The 21,072-nt window shown below is 43.2% G+C and overlaps 1 protein-coding gene across 2 annotated transcripts in view; it reads left to right on the forward strand.

Moving 5' to 3' along the window:
- The first annotated feature begins 1,161 nt into the window (after window positions 1-1,161).
- LOC130206426 (oxysterol-binding protein-related protein 10-like) overlaps window positions 1,162-21,072 on the forward strand; it is a 45,299-nt gene continuing 25,388 nt past the window's right edge. For both annotated transcript variants that reach the window (XM_056434402.1, XM_056434403.1), the window contains exons 1-3: window positions 1,162-1,427; window positions 7,016-7,194; window positions 11,507-11,586. In XM_056434402.1, the coding sequence (XP_056290377.1) occupies window positions 1,198-1,427; window positions 7,016-7,194; window positions 11,507-11,586 (489 nt within the window). In that variant the 5' untranslated portion in view covers window positions 1,162-1,197. The remainder of the gene's footprint in view (window positions 1,428-7,015; window positions 7,195-11,506; window positions 11,587-21,072) is intronic.

Raw genomic sequence — 21,072 nt, forward strand, 5'->3', positions numbered from 1 at the left:
ACATATATATATACACACATATATATATAGATGCATATATATATGTATATATATACACATATATAGATGTATATATATATAGTATACATATATATAAATATATATATACATATATGTATATACACACATATATATATATGTGTATATACATATATATACATATATATATATGTATACATATATGAATGCTGGGAAATGTATTTAAAGTTGTCAGGACTTCATCACGTGGCGAGACGCGTCCTCTCCTGATGACGTCACAGCATGGACAAGCCTGCCGGAAGTTGTAGTTTTCACGCACGTTGACGTCAACGGCAGCCTCCAGATTACGTAACAGGGAACGAACAGCTGCTTATGTATTCATAGTATTTGTGCAGCAGAGATTATGTTTGCGTGGTGAATATAATATAATATTATATATAATAATAATATAAACTCGTTGTTGACTTTATCACGCGCATTAGATGCTATTGCAAAATAAATGAATGCAACTTTGTAATAGTTAGATTCACTTTAGATCATTTATATTATTTGTTTTTCATTATAATAATTGTATTCTTACAATATTATCTTTCATTAGTTAAAAAAAAGAAGCATACGCAAAAAGCGGTATATAATGTTTATATTATTATTATTATTATTATTATTATTATTATTATCTATAGCCTAACTTTACGGTTGATAAATCAGCACCGCCCTGCAAGGAGGAGGAGGAACACATAATCTAAATTAAAAGGAGTCTCAGTGCACATACACGTGTACTTTATTTATCTCTTTGCATAAATACACGAGCCGCCTCCGTTTTTACTGCATTACTGATTCCCTTGTTGTGTCGGCTGGGGGGAGTGTGTGTGTGGGGGGGGGAGTGTCCCGGTGCGGGGGGAGAGGGGGCGTGGCTAACTCGGGATTTCCAACATAAAAAACGCAATGACGTCAAAAAGAGAGAGAGAGCGAGAGAGAGCGAGAGAGAGAGCGAGAGAGAGAGAGACAGTCGGAGTATCCCTCCAGTCTGTAAACAGAGTCACAGCAGGCTCGAGGAAAAGCTCCAGTCGTGGCTCTCTCTCTCTCTCTCTCTCTCTCTCTCTCTCAGCGCTGCATCACTTTGCCTTCAAATCTCACTCTCTCTCCATCTCTCTCTCTCTTTCCCTCTCTCTGCTTCTCAAGTGGAGACGTATCCGGGACATCCAGGCAGCGAGCATCATGAACCGGCCGGCGCGCCAGGAGAGCCCGGCTCGGAGCCCCTGCAGGAGGCAGCAGGAGCGGGTCGGCCAGGGAGTCGGGTCCAGGTCCGGGTCCGGGTTCGGGTCCGGGACCTCCAGGGACGGCGGCGAGGGGTCTGGCAACTCTATCCACAAGCCGACCCGGAGCAAGCGGCACCTGGAGGGGGTCCTGAGGAAATACACCAACCCGCTCCAGGGCTGGCAGAGCAGGTAGGTCCGGACCTCAGGGCGCCCGGTACTCCGGCTTATGACCACGTGACCCAACGTGGCATCCCGCGCAGAATTCAGACTGGGTCCATAGCCTATGTATCACTTCCGAACTTATTATATTTTCCTCAGTGAATGTTTTAAAACTTTATTTATATTATATATGTTGATATATTGAGTTCATCGCAGTGTCAGTTATTCCTCTATGTTTATGACTCACGTGGCTATAAACAACTTCATCTGTGGACCGGGTTAAATCATCAGATCACACTAGTTCCCCATGTGTGTGTGTGTGTGTGTGTGTGTGTGTGTGTGTGTGTGTGTGTGTGTGTGTGTGTGTGTGTGTGTGTGTGTGTGTGTGTGTGTGTGTGTGTGTGTGTGCGCGCGCATCCTTCCATTCATTAAGTCTGAACCTGCTTCGGTGGCTCAGGGAGGAGATGCGGGGGCGGGAGTCCCAGAAACACCGAGTGAGTCATCCAGGATCAGGAAAGCCCTGCCCTCCTCTCCTCCTCTCCTCTCCTCCTCTCCTCCTCTCCTCCTCTCCTCCTCCTCTCCTCCTCTCCTCCTCTCCTCCTCTCCTCTCCCTTGTCTTTACTTAGGGCTCCCGGTCTTGGTGATGATGTTCTGGCTTGAGTTGGTTTCTTGCACAGAGGTGTTCAATGTTTAGCGAAAAAGGGGGCGTGGCTAAATCAGCCAATCCCTGCACAGAGAGGGATTAGACAAGGAAGTCCTCCATCAGGTCAATTTCCTGACCTGTTGAACCCTTGCTGTGCAGGTTGAGAGGTCGACTCAGCGTTCTCTCACGGCCTCGGTCTCCATGGACCTCCTCCAGATGACATGTGTGTTTGTCTCAGAGTCTTCAGGAAACCTTTTTATTATTACACGACTGAGTTTGGATCACACGTATTACAAAGCGATGGACAATGTGACGGCTGATGGGTTGTTGGGGCGTCTCTGCTCTCAAGGGGGAGCTGTTTGTTGGTTTGTGATGATGCTTTATTTTCATTCTGTGCCTGAAAGATATTTTTTTAATTTTGTTTTATTGTCACGGCTAAACTGATACGATGATGGAGGGTTTCTGCATACGGAGCAATAAACGGACTTTGAAAGCCCAAACCTCCCCCTCACTCTCCCTCGCTGTCCTCGTGGATCGATTGGAGGAGCATCCAGACGTGTAATGAGCTCCGTGATCACATTTTGACACACACACACACACACAGATGACCCTACTCACACACCCCTTGTGTGTTTAGATATCCTCACGGCCAAACCAGATTAACCACGTGGAGTCTTTTCTCAGTGATGATATTTACACGATAAGAAAAAATTGTCCCATTTTTTCTTATCGTGTAAATATCATCACTGAGAAAAGACCACACACACACTCACAACACGGCTAACCAGGGTCCCGTGTACTCAAAATATATATATAATATAATCACGTAAAAATATATAATCTAATAGAACATGTTTATGTATTAAGATTTTTGTTTTCTGAATTTACTAGTTGAGTACAGAAGCTTCTAAACCTCCCTGGTGTGCCATCTTTACAGAAGCTCTAGAGGACGCTGATTGGCTTAATTGTATGTCACTCGTGTATCTCTTTAATCGGTAATTGGCTAAACTGCTCCTTGGACCCGCCTCTTTTGGGCCAAATCGATTTGGGTTACACACACGCTTAAAACACGGCTAACCAGGGGTCCTGTGTACTTAAAATATATATGCAATATAATCACTTACATGTTTATATATTAAGATTTTTGTTTTCTGGATTGGAGGACTATAAGTACAGAAGCTTCCAAACGCAGTGATTGGCTAAGCAGCTTCTTAGACCCGCCTCTTTTGGGCCAAATCAATTTGGAGAGAGACATGCAGACAGGTGGAGAGATATCCTATTTTACAAATATTATTCCATATTTCAAAAAACACACTTATTGACAATTTGTATACATAGACATATTCAGAAACTCACATCAACGTAACACACATTAAAAATGTAATTTAAAATGACAATAGAATATAATTAAACCGAAATGGAATCGCCATTAAATAACATAGAACATAAAATATAACGCATATAAATAATGCCACAGTAAAACACGTTGAATAGCTGTTTATTTATATTATATAATTATAAATTATAATAATAAATTATATTATTATTTAAATTATAATAATAAATTATATTATTATAATAAATTATAATAATAAATAAAATATTATAAATCAAGCATCTTTGTGTATTTAGAAAAGCGCTATACAAGTCTGAATTATAATAATAATAATAATAATTATATGTGTTGTTGTTGTGGCTCAAGGTGTCTATTGGCTAGCCACTGCTGAATAAAAGCCTAAATATTGCCCCCCCCCCCCCCCTCCCCGCTGCTATCCAAGCAAACTAAGTTTTTCGGGCGTCCAGGAGCCGCTAACGTGACGGGTAGATTTCGTGCCTCGGTGAAGGTCACGTGACCTCATGGTCGGCCGGGCAGCTCTCTGACAGACGAGTGAAGATCGATGCACTCACCAAGCTGTTCGTTTAGCTCCTATTTCCCCCTCCGTGTTCATCAAGGAGACGGCGTGCAACGATATCTTCATTCCAGGCCTCCGGCTGGTCCGATGGACCTGCTTCCTGTCTGGCCTTAAATACACTGAAGCCACTTCCTGTCCCCTTTTCACTCAGGGACTCAATGTTGACCCATTCGTCATGAAGCCACGCCGCCTCCAGAGTTATATCAACCAAAATAATGTCACGTAACTTCTGTATTGAAGTAACACACACGTTATCCGAGATGGAGATATAGATCTCCTTATAGAGATAAGGTAAGGAGATGAGTTTCCTCTGTAGGGCTCAGCCTCAGAGATAAGGTAAGGAGATGAGTTTCCTCTGTAGGGCTCAGCCTTAGAGATAAGGTAAGGAGATGAGTTTCCTCTATAGGGCTCAGCCTTAGAGATAAGGTAAGGAGATGAGTTTCCTCTGTAGGGCTCAGCCTTAGAGATAAGGTAAGGAGATGAGTTTCCTCTGTAGGGCTCAGCCTTAGAGATAAGGTAAGGAGATGAGTTTCCTCTAGGGCTCAGCCTTAGAGATAAGGTAAGGAGATGAGTTGCCTCTGTAGGGCTCAACCTTAGAGATAAGGTAAGGAGATGAGTTTCCTCTGTAGGGCTCAGCCTTAGAGATAAGGTAAGGAGATGAGTTTCCTCTGTAGGGCTCAGCCTTAGATATAAGGTAAGGAGATGAGTTTCCTCTAGGGCTCAGCCTTAGAGATAAGGTAAGGAGATGAGTTTCCTCTGTAGGGCTCAGCCTTAGAGATAAGGTAAGGAGATGAGTTTCCTCTATAGGGCTCAGCCTTAGAGATAAGGTAAGGAGATGAGTTTCCTCTATAGGGCTCAGCCTTAGAGATAAGGTAAGGAGATGAGTTTCCTCTGTAGGGCTCAGTCTTAGAGATAAGGTAAGGAGATGAGTTTCCTCTGAAGGGCTCAGCCTTAGAGATAAGGTAAGGAGATGAGTTGCCTCTGTAGGGCTCAACCTTAGAGATAAGGTAAGGAGATGAGTTTCCTCTGTAGGGCTCAGCCTTAGAGATAAGGTAAGGAGATGAGTTTCCTCTGTAGGGCTCAGCCTTAGATATAAGGTAAGGAGATGAGTTTCCTCTAGGGCTCAGCCTTAGAGATAAGGTAAGGAGATGAGTTTCCTCTGTAGGGCTCAGCCTTAGAGATAAGGTAAGGAGATGAGTTTCCTCTATAGGGCTCAGCCTTAGAGATAAGGTAAGGATATGAGTTTCCTCTATAGGGCTCAGCCTTAGAGATAAGGTAAGGATATGAGTTTCCTCTATAGGGCTCAGCCTTAGAGATAAGGTAAGGAGATGAGTTTCCTCTATAGGGCTCAGCCTTAGAGATAAGGTAAGGATATGAGTTTCCTCTATAGGGCTCAGCCTTAGAGATAAGGTAAGGATATGAGTTTCCTCTATAGGGCTCAGCCTTAGAGATAAGGTAAGGAGATGAGTTTCCTCTATAGGGCTCAGCCTTAGAGATAAGGTAAGGAGATGAGTTTCCTCTGTAGGGCTCAGCCTTAGAGATAAGGTAAGGAGATGAGTTTCCTCTAGGGCTCAGCCTTAGAGATAAGGTAAGGAGATGAGTTTCCTCTATAGGGCTCAGCCTTAGAGATAAGGTAAGGAGATGAGTTTCCTCTATAGGGCTCAGCTCCCTCCTTCTGTGTGGGGAAACTCGTGAAGTCTGTGTGTTTTACAAACCACGACATATTGTGAAACATTGATTGGTGACGGTATTTAAAGGCCCATCAGGTGAATTAATGATTAGTCGTTAGTCATTATGCCCCCCCCCTCCCTCATAGATATAGATTCACGCTGCATTATGCTTGTGTTGCCGATCCCGGACGTCCTCTGGAAGAAGAGAGGCGGTGTGAGTTGGATCCAGTCGTCGCGGCACACGGTCACATGATTGAAGCGGAGCGGAGGAAACGGATTTCTGTGTGAAAACACATTTAAATTATTCATGGCGGCCTCTTCCTTCTCACCGCTCGGCCTCCTCGCCTCAGATTAAACCCGTTGTGCCTTTTTAGCGCCCGTTAGCTCTCTGGATCCATCACAGACCGCTTTTTGTTTCATGTGTCGTGAGCTGTTGAGAGTTGTGACTGTCTGGAAACACACGAGGGCAAAGGGCAAAGAAATATAATGTTGCCCCTGATATTAATAGGAGATGCAAAAAAGCCCCATCATTTCCTCTAATAATTATAATTTAATAGCGTTTTGTTTTTGTTCTTTTTGTGTGTGTCCTATCAGTACTGCCTGTAAAAGAAATGTTAAAAAATAAATATAATCTTTAATTATAAAAGAAACAAAGAAATACATTATAATTGTTAATAGTTGTTTAAAAAAATAACAAGAGCATTGAATATCATTGTCTGATTTTTTTGTTGGTTTTTTGGTTCAAAAAAATCTAAGAAAACATTTTTAATCTGTAGACTACTGCCTAATAATCTTATTATTGCCTAATAATCTTATTATTGTCTAATAGTCTTATTACTGCCGAATGTCTTATTAGTGCCTAATAGTCTTATTATTGTCTAATAGTCTTATTACTGCCTAATGTCTTATTATTGCCTAATAGTCTTATTATTGTCTAATAGTCTTATTATTGCCTAATGTCTTATTATTGCCTAATAGTCTTATTATTGCCTAATAGTCTTATTATTTCCATTTGTATGATAATTGCTCATATCCTGTAAGCCTAAATAAGTATATATATAATTTTTTAACAAAGAGTTACATTTTATTTCACTACTTTTAAAAAAGTACCCCCAATTTCTTTTTAAATGCTCCTGGATTTCAGTTAGTGGGGGCAAAAAATTGCTCCCTAAAAAATATGTAAATGTCCTCCTCTGTCTGGATTTATTAATTTATTTATTTTTTAAACTAAACCATAGACCAAGCTGGCCATATTGTGATGTTCTGGACCTTTCCGTGAGGACGCTCTCTCTAACCGGGCCTCGCTGGACATTAATTGAATGTCCCAACCTCTCTCCATCTCATGTTTGACAATCTTCTTTATGTCTATTATCACTTGTTATCCTCCTGCAGATATTTTGTCCTGGACCCCGAGGTCGGCCAGCTCCAATACCATCTGAATGAACTCGGTAAAAGCCAGCGACCCGCCAGAGGCTCTCTGCCTCTTCTCGGAGCGATGGTGGTCTCCTGCGCCGAGCACCCCTACATGTTTACCATTCAGGCGACGACCGGGGACGCCTACAAACTCAGAGGTAAGACAACGGGTCCTTCTGTCTTTGGAGGAAGAGGATTCTCTCTCATAAGATTGGGGAACAAAAGACGTACTTTGTCGTCTGGGAAGCAGCACGTCAATAAAGGTCTGCAGCTTTGCTCCCTGATGGATGGGAGGGCACCGTGTGACACACAGGATGCTCTGTTAGCGTCTGTTAGCGTAGCCTGTGGAGTGACTGCTGACGCAGCGCTACAGGACCCCGGTCCCTTTGTCTGGCGTGTCGAATGTGATGTCAGCACAATCTGAGCATGCAGCGTTCAGGGAGACAGCTTCTCTCAGGCCGGAGCACCGCACATCACAGGGAAGGTGTTCAGAGCGTTACCAGAGGAGAAGTAATGTCGAGGAAATACTTTGTTTTAGGCATGAAGGCCAACTGATGGAATAAAGACACGTGGTGCGTTTAGACAGAGTGTTAAAAAGTGGTAAAGCGCTCAAAACAAGTCTGCTCGATGTCTGCTCCATGTCTGCTCCATGTCTGCTTCATGTCTGTTTCATGTCTGTTTCATGTCTGCTTCATGTCTGCTCGATGTCTGCTCCATGTCTGCTTCATGTCTGTTTCAGGTCTGTTTCAGGTCTGTTTCAGGTCTGTTTCAGGTCTGTTTCAGGTCTGTTTCAGGTCTGTTTCAGGTCTGTTTCAGGTCTGTTTCAGGTCTGCTTCAGGTCTGCTCCAGTCTGTTTCAGGTCTGTTTCAGGTCTGTTTCATGTCTGTTTCATGTCTGCTCCATGTCTGCTTCATGTCTGCTTCATGTCTGTTTCATGTCTGTTTCATGTCTGCTTCATGTCTGCTTCATGTCTGTTTCATGTCTGTTTCATGTCTGCTTCATGTCTGCTTCATGTCTGTTTCATGTCTGCTCCATGTCTGCTTCATGTCTGCTCCATGTCTGCTCCATGTCTGCTTCATGTCTGTTTCATGTCTGCTTCATGTCTGCTTCATGTCTGCTCCATGTCTGCTCCATGTCTGCTTCATGTCTGTTTCATGTCTGCTCCATGTCTGCTTCATGTCTGCTTCATGTCTGCTCGATGTCTGCTCCATGTCTGCTTCATGTCTGCTTCATGTCTGTTTCATGTCTGCTTCATGTCTGCTCCATGTCTGCTCGATGTCTGCTCCATGTCTGCTTCATGTCTGTTTCATGTCTGTTTCATGTCTGCTTCATGTCTGCTCGATGTCTGCTCGATGTCTGCTCCATGTCTGCTCCATGTCTGCTCCATGTCTGCTTCATGTCTGCTCGATGTCTGCTCCATGTCTGCTCCATGTCTGCTTCATGTCTGCTTCATGTCTGCTTCATGTCTGCTTCATGTCTGTTTCATGTCTGTTTCATGTCTGCTTCATGTCTGCTCCATGTCTGCTCCATGTCTGCTCCATGTCTGCTTCATGTCTGCTCGATGTCTGCTCGATGTCTGCTCCATGTCTGCTTCATGTCTGCTTCATGTCTGTTTCATGTCTGCTTCATGTCTGCTCGATGTCTGCTCCATGTCTGTTTCATGTCTGTTTCATGTCTGTTTCATGTCTGCTCCATGTCTGCTCCATGTCTGCTCCATGTCTGCTTCATGTCTGCTTCATGTCTGTTTCATGTCTGCTTCATGTCTGCTCATGTCTGCTCCATGTCTGCTCCATGTCTGCTTCATGTCTGCTTCATGTCTGCTTCATGTCTGCTTCATGTCTGTTTCATGTCTGCTCCATGTCTGCTCCATGTCTGCTTCATGTCTGCTCCATGTCTGCTTCATGTCTGTTTCATGTCTGCTCCATGTCTGCTCCATGTCTGCTCCATGTCTGCTTCATGTCTGCTTCATGTCTGCTTCATGTCTGCTTCATGTCTGCTTCATGTCTGCTCCATGTCTGCTTCATGTCTGCTTCATGTCTGCTCCATGTCTGCTTCATGTCTGCTCCATGTCTGCTTCATGTCTGCTCCATGCCTGCTTCATGTCTGCTTCATGTCTGCTTGTGTGTGTGTCTATGTGTGTCTATGTATGTGTGTGTGTGTGTGTGTGTGTGTGTGTGTGTGTGTGTGTGTGTGTGTGTGTGTGTGTGTGTGTGTCTATGTGTGTGTGTGTGTCTGACACATAGAATACTGGATGATTGGTTGACCACAGAGGTCATATGATTCCCGTGGTCCTGTCAGAGTTGTGTGAGTGGCCACTCTCCATCTGTGACAGCCGTAATGCCTCTCTCTCTCTCTCTATCTCTCTCTCTCTCTCACCATGATGGCTTTCTGAAGTCACCATTATATATATATATGTTTATCCCTCCTCCTCTGTGTAACCTCACAAAGGTTTCTTTTCTTTGTCATGGGCAGGAAGTTAAAGATGCAACCGTCTCAGACCACATGTGTCTCCTCTGTGTTATTGTTTGTGAGACCTTTTAATTTCCCTCTCAAATACGTCGTTACGATCTGTTGCAAAGGAAATGTCAAGTTAAAAGAGATGAGAGAAGGATATGTTTACCGGGCCTCGCTCGTCTGGATTCTGCATGTGCGATCAATCCAAAGGTGGAGAAACTCCCCTTCTTATCACAAGGACATTAATATCCCACGGCTCACGGTTTACGGAGGAGAGTTATGTCCTCCATAACTCTCCACAGGTACGTTGCCAGGTTTGTGTTCCACAGACTCGTGTGGTGTGTGTAGAGAGATGTCAAAATGAATACTCGCCATTAGAAATGAAGCCTTCGGTGTCACTCCATCTGGACACGTGGATTCATGTGTGATCTCCCTCTCCTGCTCCGTTCTCACTAATACATTTTTTTCTATCAAGAGATTATTATTATTATTATTATCATTATTATTATTATCTTGTTGTTGGGTTGCGTCGGACAAAAGATTCTTTGTGAAGTCGGGTTGAAAGGATTCGTCTCGAATTTCCACGTCAAGGAACGTTGATATCAGAGTGAATTATATGGTACTTCTTCCAGTAGGAGGTCAGAAGCTTGAGAATTCTGAGTTGTTTTGAACGCAGCATGAACCTTGAACCCCATTTATGGGGACCCTATATGTGTATATGTTTGTGTATATATGTGTGTGTGTTTATATATGTGTATATTTATATATATATATATATTATATATATTTCGGTGTATATTTATATATATATATATGTGTGTGTATGTATATATGTGTATATATATCAGAATCAGAATCAGAATCAGCTTTAATGGCCATGTAGGTTTGCACATACATGGAATTTGACTCCGGTTACACTTTGCTCTTCCGTACTTATACACACACACAATATACAATAAGCGGGATAAATATAAAAAAGACATTAAAGACAGTAGTCAAAAAGTGCAGATAGTGCAGATGGAAGAGTCTGATTAATTGTTCATCATGGTGACGGCCAGTGGAAAGAAGCTATTTCTGTGTCTGGTGGTTTTGGCGTACAGTGCTCTGTAGCGCCTACCAGAGGGCAGGAGTTGGAACAGCTTGTGTCCATATGTGTGTGTATATTTATATATATATGTGTATATATGTGTGTGTACATATATGTATATATATATATATATATTCAATTCAGTTGACACAAATATATATATATATGTATATATATATGTGTGTGTATATGTATATATATATACAGTATATATATACATATATATGTATACTGTGTATATATAAATACATGTATACATATGTGTGTATTTTGAGGATTTCCCCTGCAGTGGGAGGTGGGACAGCGTCTCCAGTATCTTCATCATGTGTGATGATGTCACACACACACATTACACACACACACACATTACACACCCTGACACAGCTAGTTAGATTATTTTAATTACAAACAGTTTCACTCCACTCAACTTCAAGCCTCTGTGACTCTTCTGGACACAATTATTCTTTTTTTAACAAAACAGCGTATAGTTTATTTTAATTCCCCCACACACACACACACACTTTTTCCCTCCTCTCTCTTGGGTGATGGATACTTATCTTGAGTTTCCAATTATAATCATAACCACTTTCAGACGCCCATTACAAGTGTGGAGTGCTTTAATAAAACAGCCTGGCAGGCCGTGTTCTATATCAAGAGGAAGTTAAGGGTCATCAACCATGATTGGTATGGTAATAGAGATTAGGCTGAAGCATGGAGCTCCGGCCTGAAGAACCTGGTGGCCCCATCAAGGTTTCATGGTTATTCAATGAATTCAGTTTATTTTGTAACGCCCAAAATCACAAATTACAAACTCCCCTCAGAGGGCTTTACAATCTGAACACAATCGGCATCCCTGACCTTTGACCCCCCCTGCTGTAGCAGAACCCTCCGTGGCAGCTGGTTTCAGTCCGTGTGTCTCTGCTCCTCAGCGCCGGACGCCCAGGAGCAGGAGATGTGGATGACTCAGCTCCAGCTGTGTTCACGACGCCACTCTGAGAGCAGCGCCAAGGTATTCACACACACACACACACACACTCACACTCACACAAACTCACTCACACTCACATTCAAACACACGCACACAAAAACACACACACACACAGATGTTGGGGAAAAATGTGTTTTAGAAGTTCTCTCTCTCCTGGAATGTATCAACAGCTGTCGCTCCCATCTGTCTATGGGGGATAATCTAATCCTGTGTGGGGTCATGTGAAGAGGTCACAACCAAGAGGTTTTGACCACCGGGTAAACCTTCAGGGGTCTCCTATTACTTATTTAGTGGTAGCAGATGGACTCTGGAATGTGCACGTCTTGGCGATGTGTATAAGAAGGAACGAGCCGATGAAGAAAGTATTGAAAGCTCCTCACAGAGGAGGGTTCAGGGCTTTGCTCCACTCAGCTGGGTGTTTCCATGACTTGGTTGATGTGATATACTTATTTGTTCCATGACTTATTTGTCTAGTTGAATCACTTGTCCACTTGTTTGTACCTGGCTCACATTCTGATCATTTGTGAACTTGTTACTATATAATAAAGTGTGATAGGACCACCGTGCTTAGAATACTCTTGATTTCTCACAAGGCAGGTGGAACATTTATTCCACCACAACAGACACCCACACAAACTCACTCCCACATTCAAACACACACACTCTCATACACTCACACTCACACACTCACTCTCTCACACATACACACTCACACAAACTCACATTCATATTCAAACACACACACTCTCTCACTCACACACACTCACACAAACTCACACTCACATTTAAACACAGTCACACAAACTCACTCACGCATTCAAGCACACACACTCACACACATACACACACTTAGACACACTCTCTCTCCCTCACTCACACTCTCACACTCACACACACACACATTCAAACACTCTCACACACACACACACACACACTTAGACACACTCTCTCTCACTCAATCACACTCTCACACACACACACACACATTCAAACACTCTCACACACACACACACACACACACACTTAGACACACTCTCTCTCTCACTCACTCACACTCTCACACTCACACACACACACACATTCAAACACTCTCACACACACACACACACACACTTAGACACACTCTCTCTCACTCACTCACACTCTCACACACACACATTCAAACACTCTCACACACACACACACACACACACTTAGACACACTCTCTCTCATTCACTCACACTCTCACACTCACACACACACATTCAAACACTCACACACACACAAACACACTCTCACACTCACACACACTTTCCTCTGTTCTCAAACAGCTGAACCGCCAGCCGTGGATGTCACTAATGGTTTGTGCTCCCGGCCACCATTTTGCACTCCCAGGTACATTAAAGGCGATGCTTACTCTGGGTTATGATGTGTGCTGTGACATTAAAAGATAAGAGCATTTTGTGTCTCCTCCAAATGGACGAGCTTCAGAAACACACACACTCGCCGTGTGCTTTGATGATGTTAGTTTTCTCACTACACTAAATTACACAATTTACCGCTCGGCTCCATATCAGCGCTGAAAGCCTCCAAACAGAAAATCTGAGAGCGTAATACCTTCTGCACATCGTGGTGGTTTTGTTGTGCTTCTGCACGGACCGAACGTCGATATATGTCTTAATGTGTGTTAAATACATTCTCTTAATGGCTTCAGAATACGACTAATTTAAAATGAACTCACAGCCTGTCACACATTGGTGTGAGTGGAAGAAGACAGAGTTCACAGAGGATTCAAAATGACGGATGCCACAACAGAAGTGAACAGGTGGGGCAGAAAATATCAGAAAAGGTAAACGGCATATATCCAACCAATGGGTAAACCATTCAAATCTGACTTATTAGAGCAGCTGATAATAAGGAGTTGACTTAAGAGACTTATAGAGCAGCCTGATAATAAGGAGTTGACTTCAGAGACTTATAGAGCAGCCTGATAATAAGGAGTTGACTTAAGAGACTTATAGAGCAGCCTGATAATAAGGAGTTGACTTAAGAGACTTATAGAGCAGCCTGATAATAAGGAGTTGACTTAAGAGACTTATAGAGCAGCCTGATCATAAGGAGTTGACTTAAGAGACTTATTAGAGCAGCCTGATAATAAGGAGTTGACTTAAGAGACTTATAGAGCAGCCTGATAATAAAGAGTTGACTTAAGAGACTTATAGAGCAGCCTGATCATAAGGAGTTGACTTAAGAGACTTATAGAGCAGCCTGATAATAAGGAGTTGACTTAAGAGACTTATAGAGCAGTCTGATAATAAGGAGTTGACTTAAGAGACGTATAGAGCAGCCTGATAATAAGGAGATGACTTAAGAGACTTATAGAGCAGCCTGATAATAAGGAGTTGACTTAAGAGACTTATAGAGCAGTCTGATAATAAGGAGTTGACTTAAGAGACTTATAGAGCAGCCGGATAATAAGGAGTTGACTTAAGAGACTTATAGAGCAGCCTGATAATAAGGAGTTGACTTAAGAGACTTATAGAGCAGCCTGATAATAAGGAGTTGACTTAAGAGACTTATAGAGCAGCCTGATAATAAGGAGTTGACTTAAGAGACTTATAGAGCAGCCTGATAATAAGGAGTTGATTTAAGAGACTTATAGAGCAGCCTGATAATAAGGAGTTGACTTAAGAGACTTATAGAGCAGTCTGATAATAAGGAGTTGACTTAAGAGACTTATAGAGCAGCCTGATAATAAGGAGTTGACTTCAGAGACTTATAGAGCAGCCTGATAATAAGGAGTTGACTTAAGAGACTTATAGAGCAGCCGGATAATAAGGAGTTGACTTAAGAGACTTATAGAGCAGCCTGATAATAAGGAGTTGACTTAAGAGACTTATAGAGCAGCCTGATAATAAGGAGTTGACTTAAGAGACTTATAGAGCAGCCTGATAATAAGGAGTTGATTTAAGAGACTTATAGAGCAGCCTGATAATAAGGAGTTGACTTAAGATACTTATTAGAGCAGCCTGATAATAAGGAGTTGACTTAAGATACTTATTAGAGCAGCCTGATAATAAGGAGTTGACTTAAGATACTTATTAGAGCAGCCTGATAATAAGGAGTTGACTTAAGATACTTATTAGAGCAGCCTGATAATAAGGAGTTGACTTAAGATACTTATTAGAGCAGCCTGATAATAAGTGTTGCCTTCGGGTCAATTTGACCCGATTCAATGTTTCACCCTCCTGTCGCCTTTATATTTACTAAAATATTTTACCCTTGAGGTCAATATGACCCCAGCTATTAAAATCTCCAGAAAATTATTAGAATTAATATTGTTTTCCAAGTTTAAGTGTGAGGTACTTTATGTTTGTTTGTTGACTCCCGAAAGAACACCGACATTAAACATTGAATCGGGTCAAATTGACCCGAAGGCGACAGGAGGGTTAAATATTGAATCGGGTCAAAATGACCCGAAGGCAACACAAGGGTTAAGAGATTTATAGAGCAGCCTGATAATAAGGAGTTGACTTAAGAGACTTATAGAGCAGCCTGATAATAAGGAGTTGCAGTAATCTAGTCTAGAAGTAACAAACGCATGAACCAGTTTTTCTGCATCTTTTTTGAGATGAGATGTACCTCATGTTTTTAATGTATTGTATGTAATCGCTGTAATCTGGTAACTTCTGTTCATTGGGTGCCAATGAAACAACATGCCGATGGTCGTAATCCAAGATGGGGACAGCAACATCGGCAAACTCAAAGCTTTAAAACGGCGGTCCACAAGCCAATGGGTGATGTCTCGATGGCGATGTTCACTTCTGACATAAGACGATAGTTTGCACAAGCATTTCCTACACACACACACACACACACACACACACACACACACACACACACACACACACACACACACACACACACACACACACACACACACATGCTTCTATAAATAAGAAGTCCCTCAAGGTAAGCTCATCAGGAGGCTTAAGCAGCCGAGGATGGAGGATGGCAGAACTCAGAATACTCTTCCTCGATCATCGACGAAGGTTTTCCCAATGGCCTACCTATGAGGTCAAGTGGAGGGATTGATTCGTCCGCCTGGCCACGAGCGCTCAGTGTTCTTTTAGGTTCCTGGAGCCTGTGATGAGTCATTCACTGAAGATGATGGTGTTTCTTCGATCACGGTCTTCTAAACGCAAAGAGAGAGAGAGAGAGAGAGCGAGAGAGAGAGATGCATCGACTGTTTCTGCTTCATAATCCACAAAGGGTCTCGAATAAGTGTACGCATGTGTCTCATAGACTGTATTTATAGATGGAAGACACCTCCACTTCCTCCCACAACGGAACGTGGGCGGCCATCATGGGCTTTTCACGTCATTTGGAGTCAGTATTCATCGGGGAGTCACAGCATCGACACACACGGCCCTGAGCCAATCAAGAGCCACGCACAGCCAAAGCTTGTTAGCGTGAGAGCCACTTAGCTGCGTTAGCACTAACCATAACACCTCGATGAATACATTTATGATCTATCTATCATGTCTTTCTGTCGATATATCTCTTCATCGTTATCTATCTATCAGTCCATTGACCCATCTTTCTATCCATCCATCAATCTTGCCAGCTTCACAAAGTTCTTTAAATTGTCTGAAAGCACCAGCTGCACCTTTGGGTAACCCAATATTTTACCTAAACCAAAAGTCCATGTAGCCCATTCAATTCAGTTTCAATTCAGTTTATTTTGTATAACCCAAACTCACAAATTACAAATGTGCTGACAATCTGTACAAATACGACGTCCCTGTCCCAGGACCTCACATCGGATCAGGATAAACTCCACAAAAAGAACTTGTGCATGGAGTGGGGGGGTTTGGCTTGCAACTGGTGGTCTGTCTGAGACCTCCAGACAGAAGCAGAGTCACTTGCTGAGAGCTGGTGTTGCAGTTTCTCAGAGTACAGTCGTTTAGCACCACTCAACACCTTGGTAAACCTGTATTTTGCCTCTTTCTATTGCTATTATAAAGACATAAATCCTTCCTTTTTCCTCGAGCAACATTCTGACTCTGGCTGTGTCTGGGAGACGGGCGAGGTTGCATCGTGAGGGAGAGGATGAGACCGTCTCATTTCCCGCTCCTATTACACTGTGATTTGCAGTGAGAGGCTCATGAGGGATGTGAAGTCTACATTTTGTTTTATGAAGCAGCTCCCGGCAGAAGCCATGCAAAGTCTTCCCTCTCTCTGTAGCACTTAGGCAGACACCCAGAGAGGGTATCATACCTGTGGGGGATACAGTATGGTCGGTCAGATGTGGTTGGGTCAAGAAAATGGGACAAAGTGGCATCAAAAAAATATATTGAGTTTGCCATCTGTCATACTGGTCGATGTCTTCCAGGTCCACCAGAGGCCGGCCGCCCTGGCTGAGAGTCTTTGCAGCTGTCTGCACTCAGCACTCACCGAGCGCTGCTAGCATTGCCCACAAGCTTTTCACCTCCTAACCCTCTGTCTCAGGCCACTGCTCGGAAATAAAAAAAGTTTTTTTTTAAATAATAAAAAAAGTTTTTTATCGCGTCACCATCTTTCAACATTCTTGATGTGAAAAATGACCTTTTAAATTGAAAGACATCATACTTGAAATTCATAGCACGAGGATCTGTCTCTCACCCGTTGACTACCATAGTATATGTTTTCCAAAATAAGGTCCCACAGTGCTACGCCATAAGGGGCGGGACATCGCCTCTCGAGATGCACCTCAAGGTGATGTTTTCAGGCCCTCGTCTCCTAAACAGCAGCCTCCATAGGCGTAGCTCAGCCCTTATTATGTAATGTTGTAAATGTAATCAGGTTAAATCATATCTGGTTACAATCTGGATACGAGATGCATTTTAATGCAAGGAAAGGGGAACAGAGTGATGCATTGAAAGGCTGATCAGATGCAAGAAACTGAAACCCTTTGTGATACTGAGACGTGATTTTACAATTCCACAAGGTTGGAGTACAACTCTTTGAGTTAACAGCAGGAACACATCTTCATGTCACACTGTAATGAACCATGTGCATGTATGTCATTGGTCCATGCCGAATAATGTTGTGATGAACTGCAGAGATTTCTTTTTTCATTGGCCACGATGCACGGAAATAATTTTAATTCATAAATGGGATAGTTATTAAATCTAAGATTATGAAATGCAACTGAGGAGCAGTACGCCTTGTGTATACTCGGCAGGACACCGTGGCCCAGGCCTCCAAAGAAGGTGCACATGCTAAAACAGCAGGGGGTCGTACAAATACATACGGCAAGAAGTTAACGCCATGGAAAAGACATGCGACTCCTCGATGGTGAGAAGCCACCCGCGTAGATATCGCTGTGCCAGCGGCACTCCGCCGAGCATTGATCTATCTTTAGAGATGCGTCTGTGTGGTGATAGATTGGTGTGAGATCCCATGAAACTTGTTTCTCACTCATTAATGTGACTCATCCGCGTCAACGGATAAACCGGTAAATATTCTTGTTCTGGGATTTGTTGCGGTTACCTAACAGCTGTGGCTCTCCATTACCACCGTCCTCTGGACGGGAGTTTAACCCTCCTGTTCCCGTCAAATTTACTAACATCTTTTTACCCTCGGGGTCAATTTGACCCCAGCAATTAAAACCTCCAGAACATTATTTGAACTAATATTGTTTCCCAAGTTCAAGTGAGAGATTCTTTATGTTTGTTTGTTGACGACCTAAATAGCCCTTTAAATAAATAAAAAAGTTGATATTTCTTATATGTGTTACAAATTGACCTCACAGAACACCGATGCGTACAAGTTGTGTTCAGGACATTGAAAAGATATCATCATGTGAATTTTATGTTTTCCCAGTTGTCCCCAATAAATTAGGAAAAGTCATGAAATATGAAGCAAAATTAATGATGTCAATCATTTTTGTTAGAGTCGTTAAACATTGAATGGGGTCAAATTGACCCCAAAGGTAACAGGAGGGTTAAACCCTGATTGATATTGATCAGAGACAACAACAATGGATGCATTGAGATGTATGATGGGACTTACAGATATGCATGTGTATAAAACATTGCTTGGTGAGGTACTCTGTGTTTACTCCTGGTTTTGCTTTTCGAGATGAACCCCTTTCATCCGGGACCATTACCCGTCACCCACAGACAGGACTGTGAGTCGTACCTCATAGATGATAAGGAATGCTTATTCTGCGTGGAGTCCAGCATCACTGTGAACTGATGAGGTCCCTCTAAACCCCCTTCCACATGTCTGCACTTCATCTGCACTACAGAGAGATGACTGATGGACCCACAGAATAATCAATCAGTTTGAGTATATTGTATCGGGAGGCAGTGTGCGTGCGTGTGTGTGTATATACAAGAGTTAAACTGTGATAGCGTTGTGCCTTCTAATAGCTCTTCTCTCGCCATTTCATCAGTGAGCGCCGATGACTCACCCTCCCCTGTGTGCGGGTGAGGCACGATCTGAGATCTGAGGCTGGGTGTTTGTATGTGTGAGAGTGTCGGAGTTAGTGATAGACAGTGCTTGGGAAGAAGTACTCAGATCTCTTATTGCTGCATCTTGGCCGGCATATATTGTTACAGAACCGCCAAACACATTTTTATTTAGGTGAGTGGATTCTACAAAACTGTTCTTGTCGGGATACAAAGATGAAAAGACTCCTCTGCAGAGGGAATATTGCTTCTTATCACTCAGAGGAATATTATTATTATCAAACCCACAGAGAATCAGCAGCTGATGACGTGAATGTGAATTACAGATGCATTTTTAGGCTCAGGGATTCTCCTCTGTTGCTCTCCTGAAGGTTTCTTACCTTTTTTCCCCGTGAAAGTATTTTAACATATTGTATTGCTATATAAAATAAACTGAATTGAATTATACAGTTTGTGAAAGGGGAAACACAAAATCATATAAAGTGCAAATCCTTTTAGAGTGCCAATGTCAGTACACTAGCTGGTTAGCATAGTGGACACTAGCTGGTTAACATAGTAGACACTAGCTGGTTAACAGAGTATACACTAGCTGGTTAACAGAGTGGTCACTAGCTGGTTAACATAGTATACACTAGCTGGTTAACAGAGTAGACACTAGCTGGCTAGCATAGTGGACACTAGCTGGTTAAAATAGCAGACACTAGCTGGTTAGCATAGTAGACACTAGCTGGTTAACAGAGTAGACACTAGCTGGTTAACATGATGGTCACTAGTTGGTTAACAGAGTGGTCACTAGCTGGTTAAAATAGCAGACGATAGCTGGTTAACATAGTGGTCACTAGCTGGTTAACATAGTGGACACGAGTTGGTTAACATAGTATACACTAGCTGGTTAACAGAGTGGTCACTAGCTGGTTAACATAGTATACACTAGCTGGTTACATTACATTACATTACATGTCATTTAGCAGACGCTTTTATCCAAAGCGACTTACAATAAGTGCATTTCAACCTAGAGTACAAACTAAGAACAACAAGAATACAGGAAGTAACATTTCCTCAACATAGTCGAACTACAAAAGTACCATAAGTAAGTGCTATCTAAGTGCCACTGAAATCCTAATCTGTGTTTTAATCCAGATATAGTCGGAAAAGGTGTTTTCAGTCTCCGACGGAAGGTGTGTAGACTTTCTGCTGTCCTGATGCCAGTGGGGAGCTCGTTCCACCACTGAGGAGCCAGGACAGCAAACAGTCTGGATTTCGAGTGATTCGCTCGAGTGCAGGAGGCACAAGTCGATTGGCTGTTGCCGCGGAGCGAACGTGCCGGGTGTACTGTGACCATATCCCGGATGTAGACGGGGCCCGATCCGCCAGAGGACGGTACGCCAGGTTCAGTCTTTTGCAGCGAATGCGAGCAGCCACCGTGAACCAGTGGAGAGAGCGGAGGAGCGGAGTGGTGTGGGTGAATTTCGGGAGGCTGAAGACCAGTCGAGCTGCTGCATTCTGGATGAGCTGCAGAGGTCGGATGGCCTTAGCAGGTAGACCAGCCAGGAGGGAGTTGCAGTAGTCGAGGCGTGAAATGACCAGAGCCTGGATCAGAACCTGCGCCGCCTTCTGAGTAAGAAGAGGACGTATTCTCCTGATGTTGTGCAGCATGTACCTACAGGAACGCTGTCGCAGCGATGTTGGCCGTCAGGGAGAGTTGACTGTCGAGTGTCACCCCGAGGTTCCTGGCAGTCCGGTAGGGGCCAACACAGAGCTGTTGAAGGTGATAGTCAGGTCGTGGGGGTGGGCCTTTCCTGGAAGGAATAGTAGCTCAGTCTTGTCAGGTTGATCTTCAGGTGGTGAGCAGACATCCACTGAGAGATGTCAGTCAGACAGGCAGAGATTCGTGCCGCCACCCGTGTTTCGGACGGTGGAACGAGAAGATCAGTTGGGTGTCATCAGCATAGCTATGGTAGGAGAAGCCATGCGACGAATGACAGAGCCGAGAGAATTTGTGTACAGAGAGAAGAGGAGGGACCCAGGACGGAGCCTTGAGGAACCCCAGTAGTGAGAGGACAAGGATCA

This window comes from Pseudoliparis swirei, chromosome 16, assembly GCF_029220125.1.
Source record: "Pseudoliparis swirei isolate HS2019 ecotype Mariana Trench chromosome 16, NWPU_hadal_v1, whole genome shotgun sequence".
Taxonomy (NCBI): domain Eukaryota; kingdom Metazoa; phylum Chordata; class Actinopteri; order Perciformes; family Liparidae; genus Pseudoliparis; species Pseudoliparis swirei.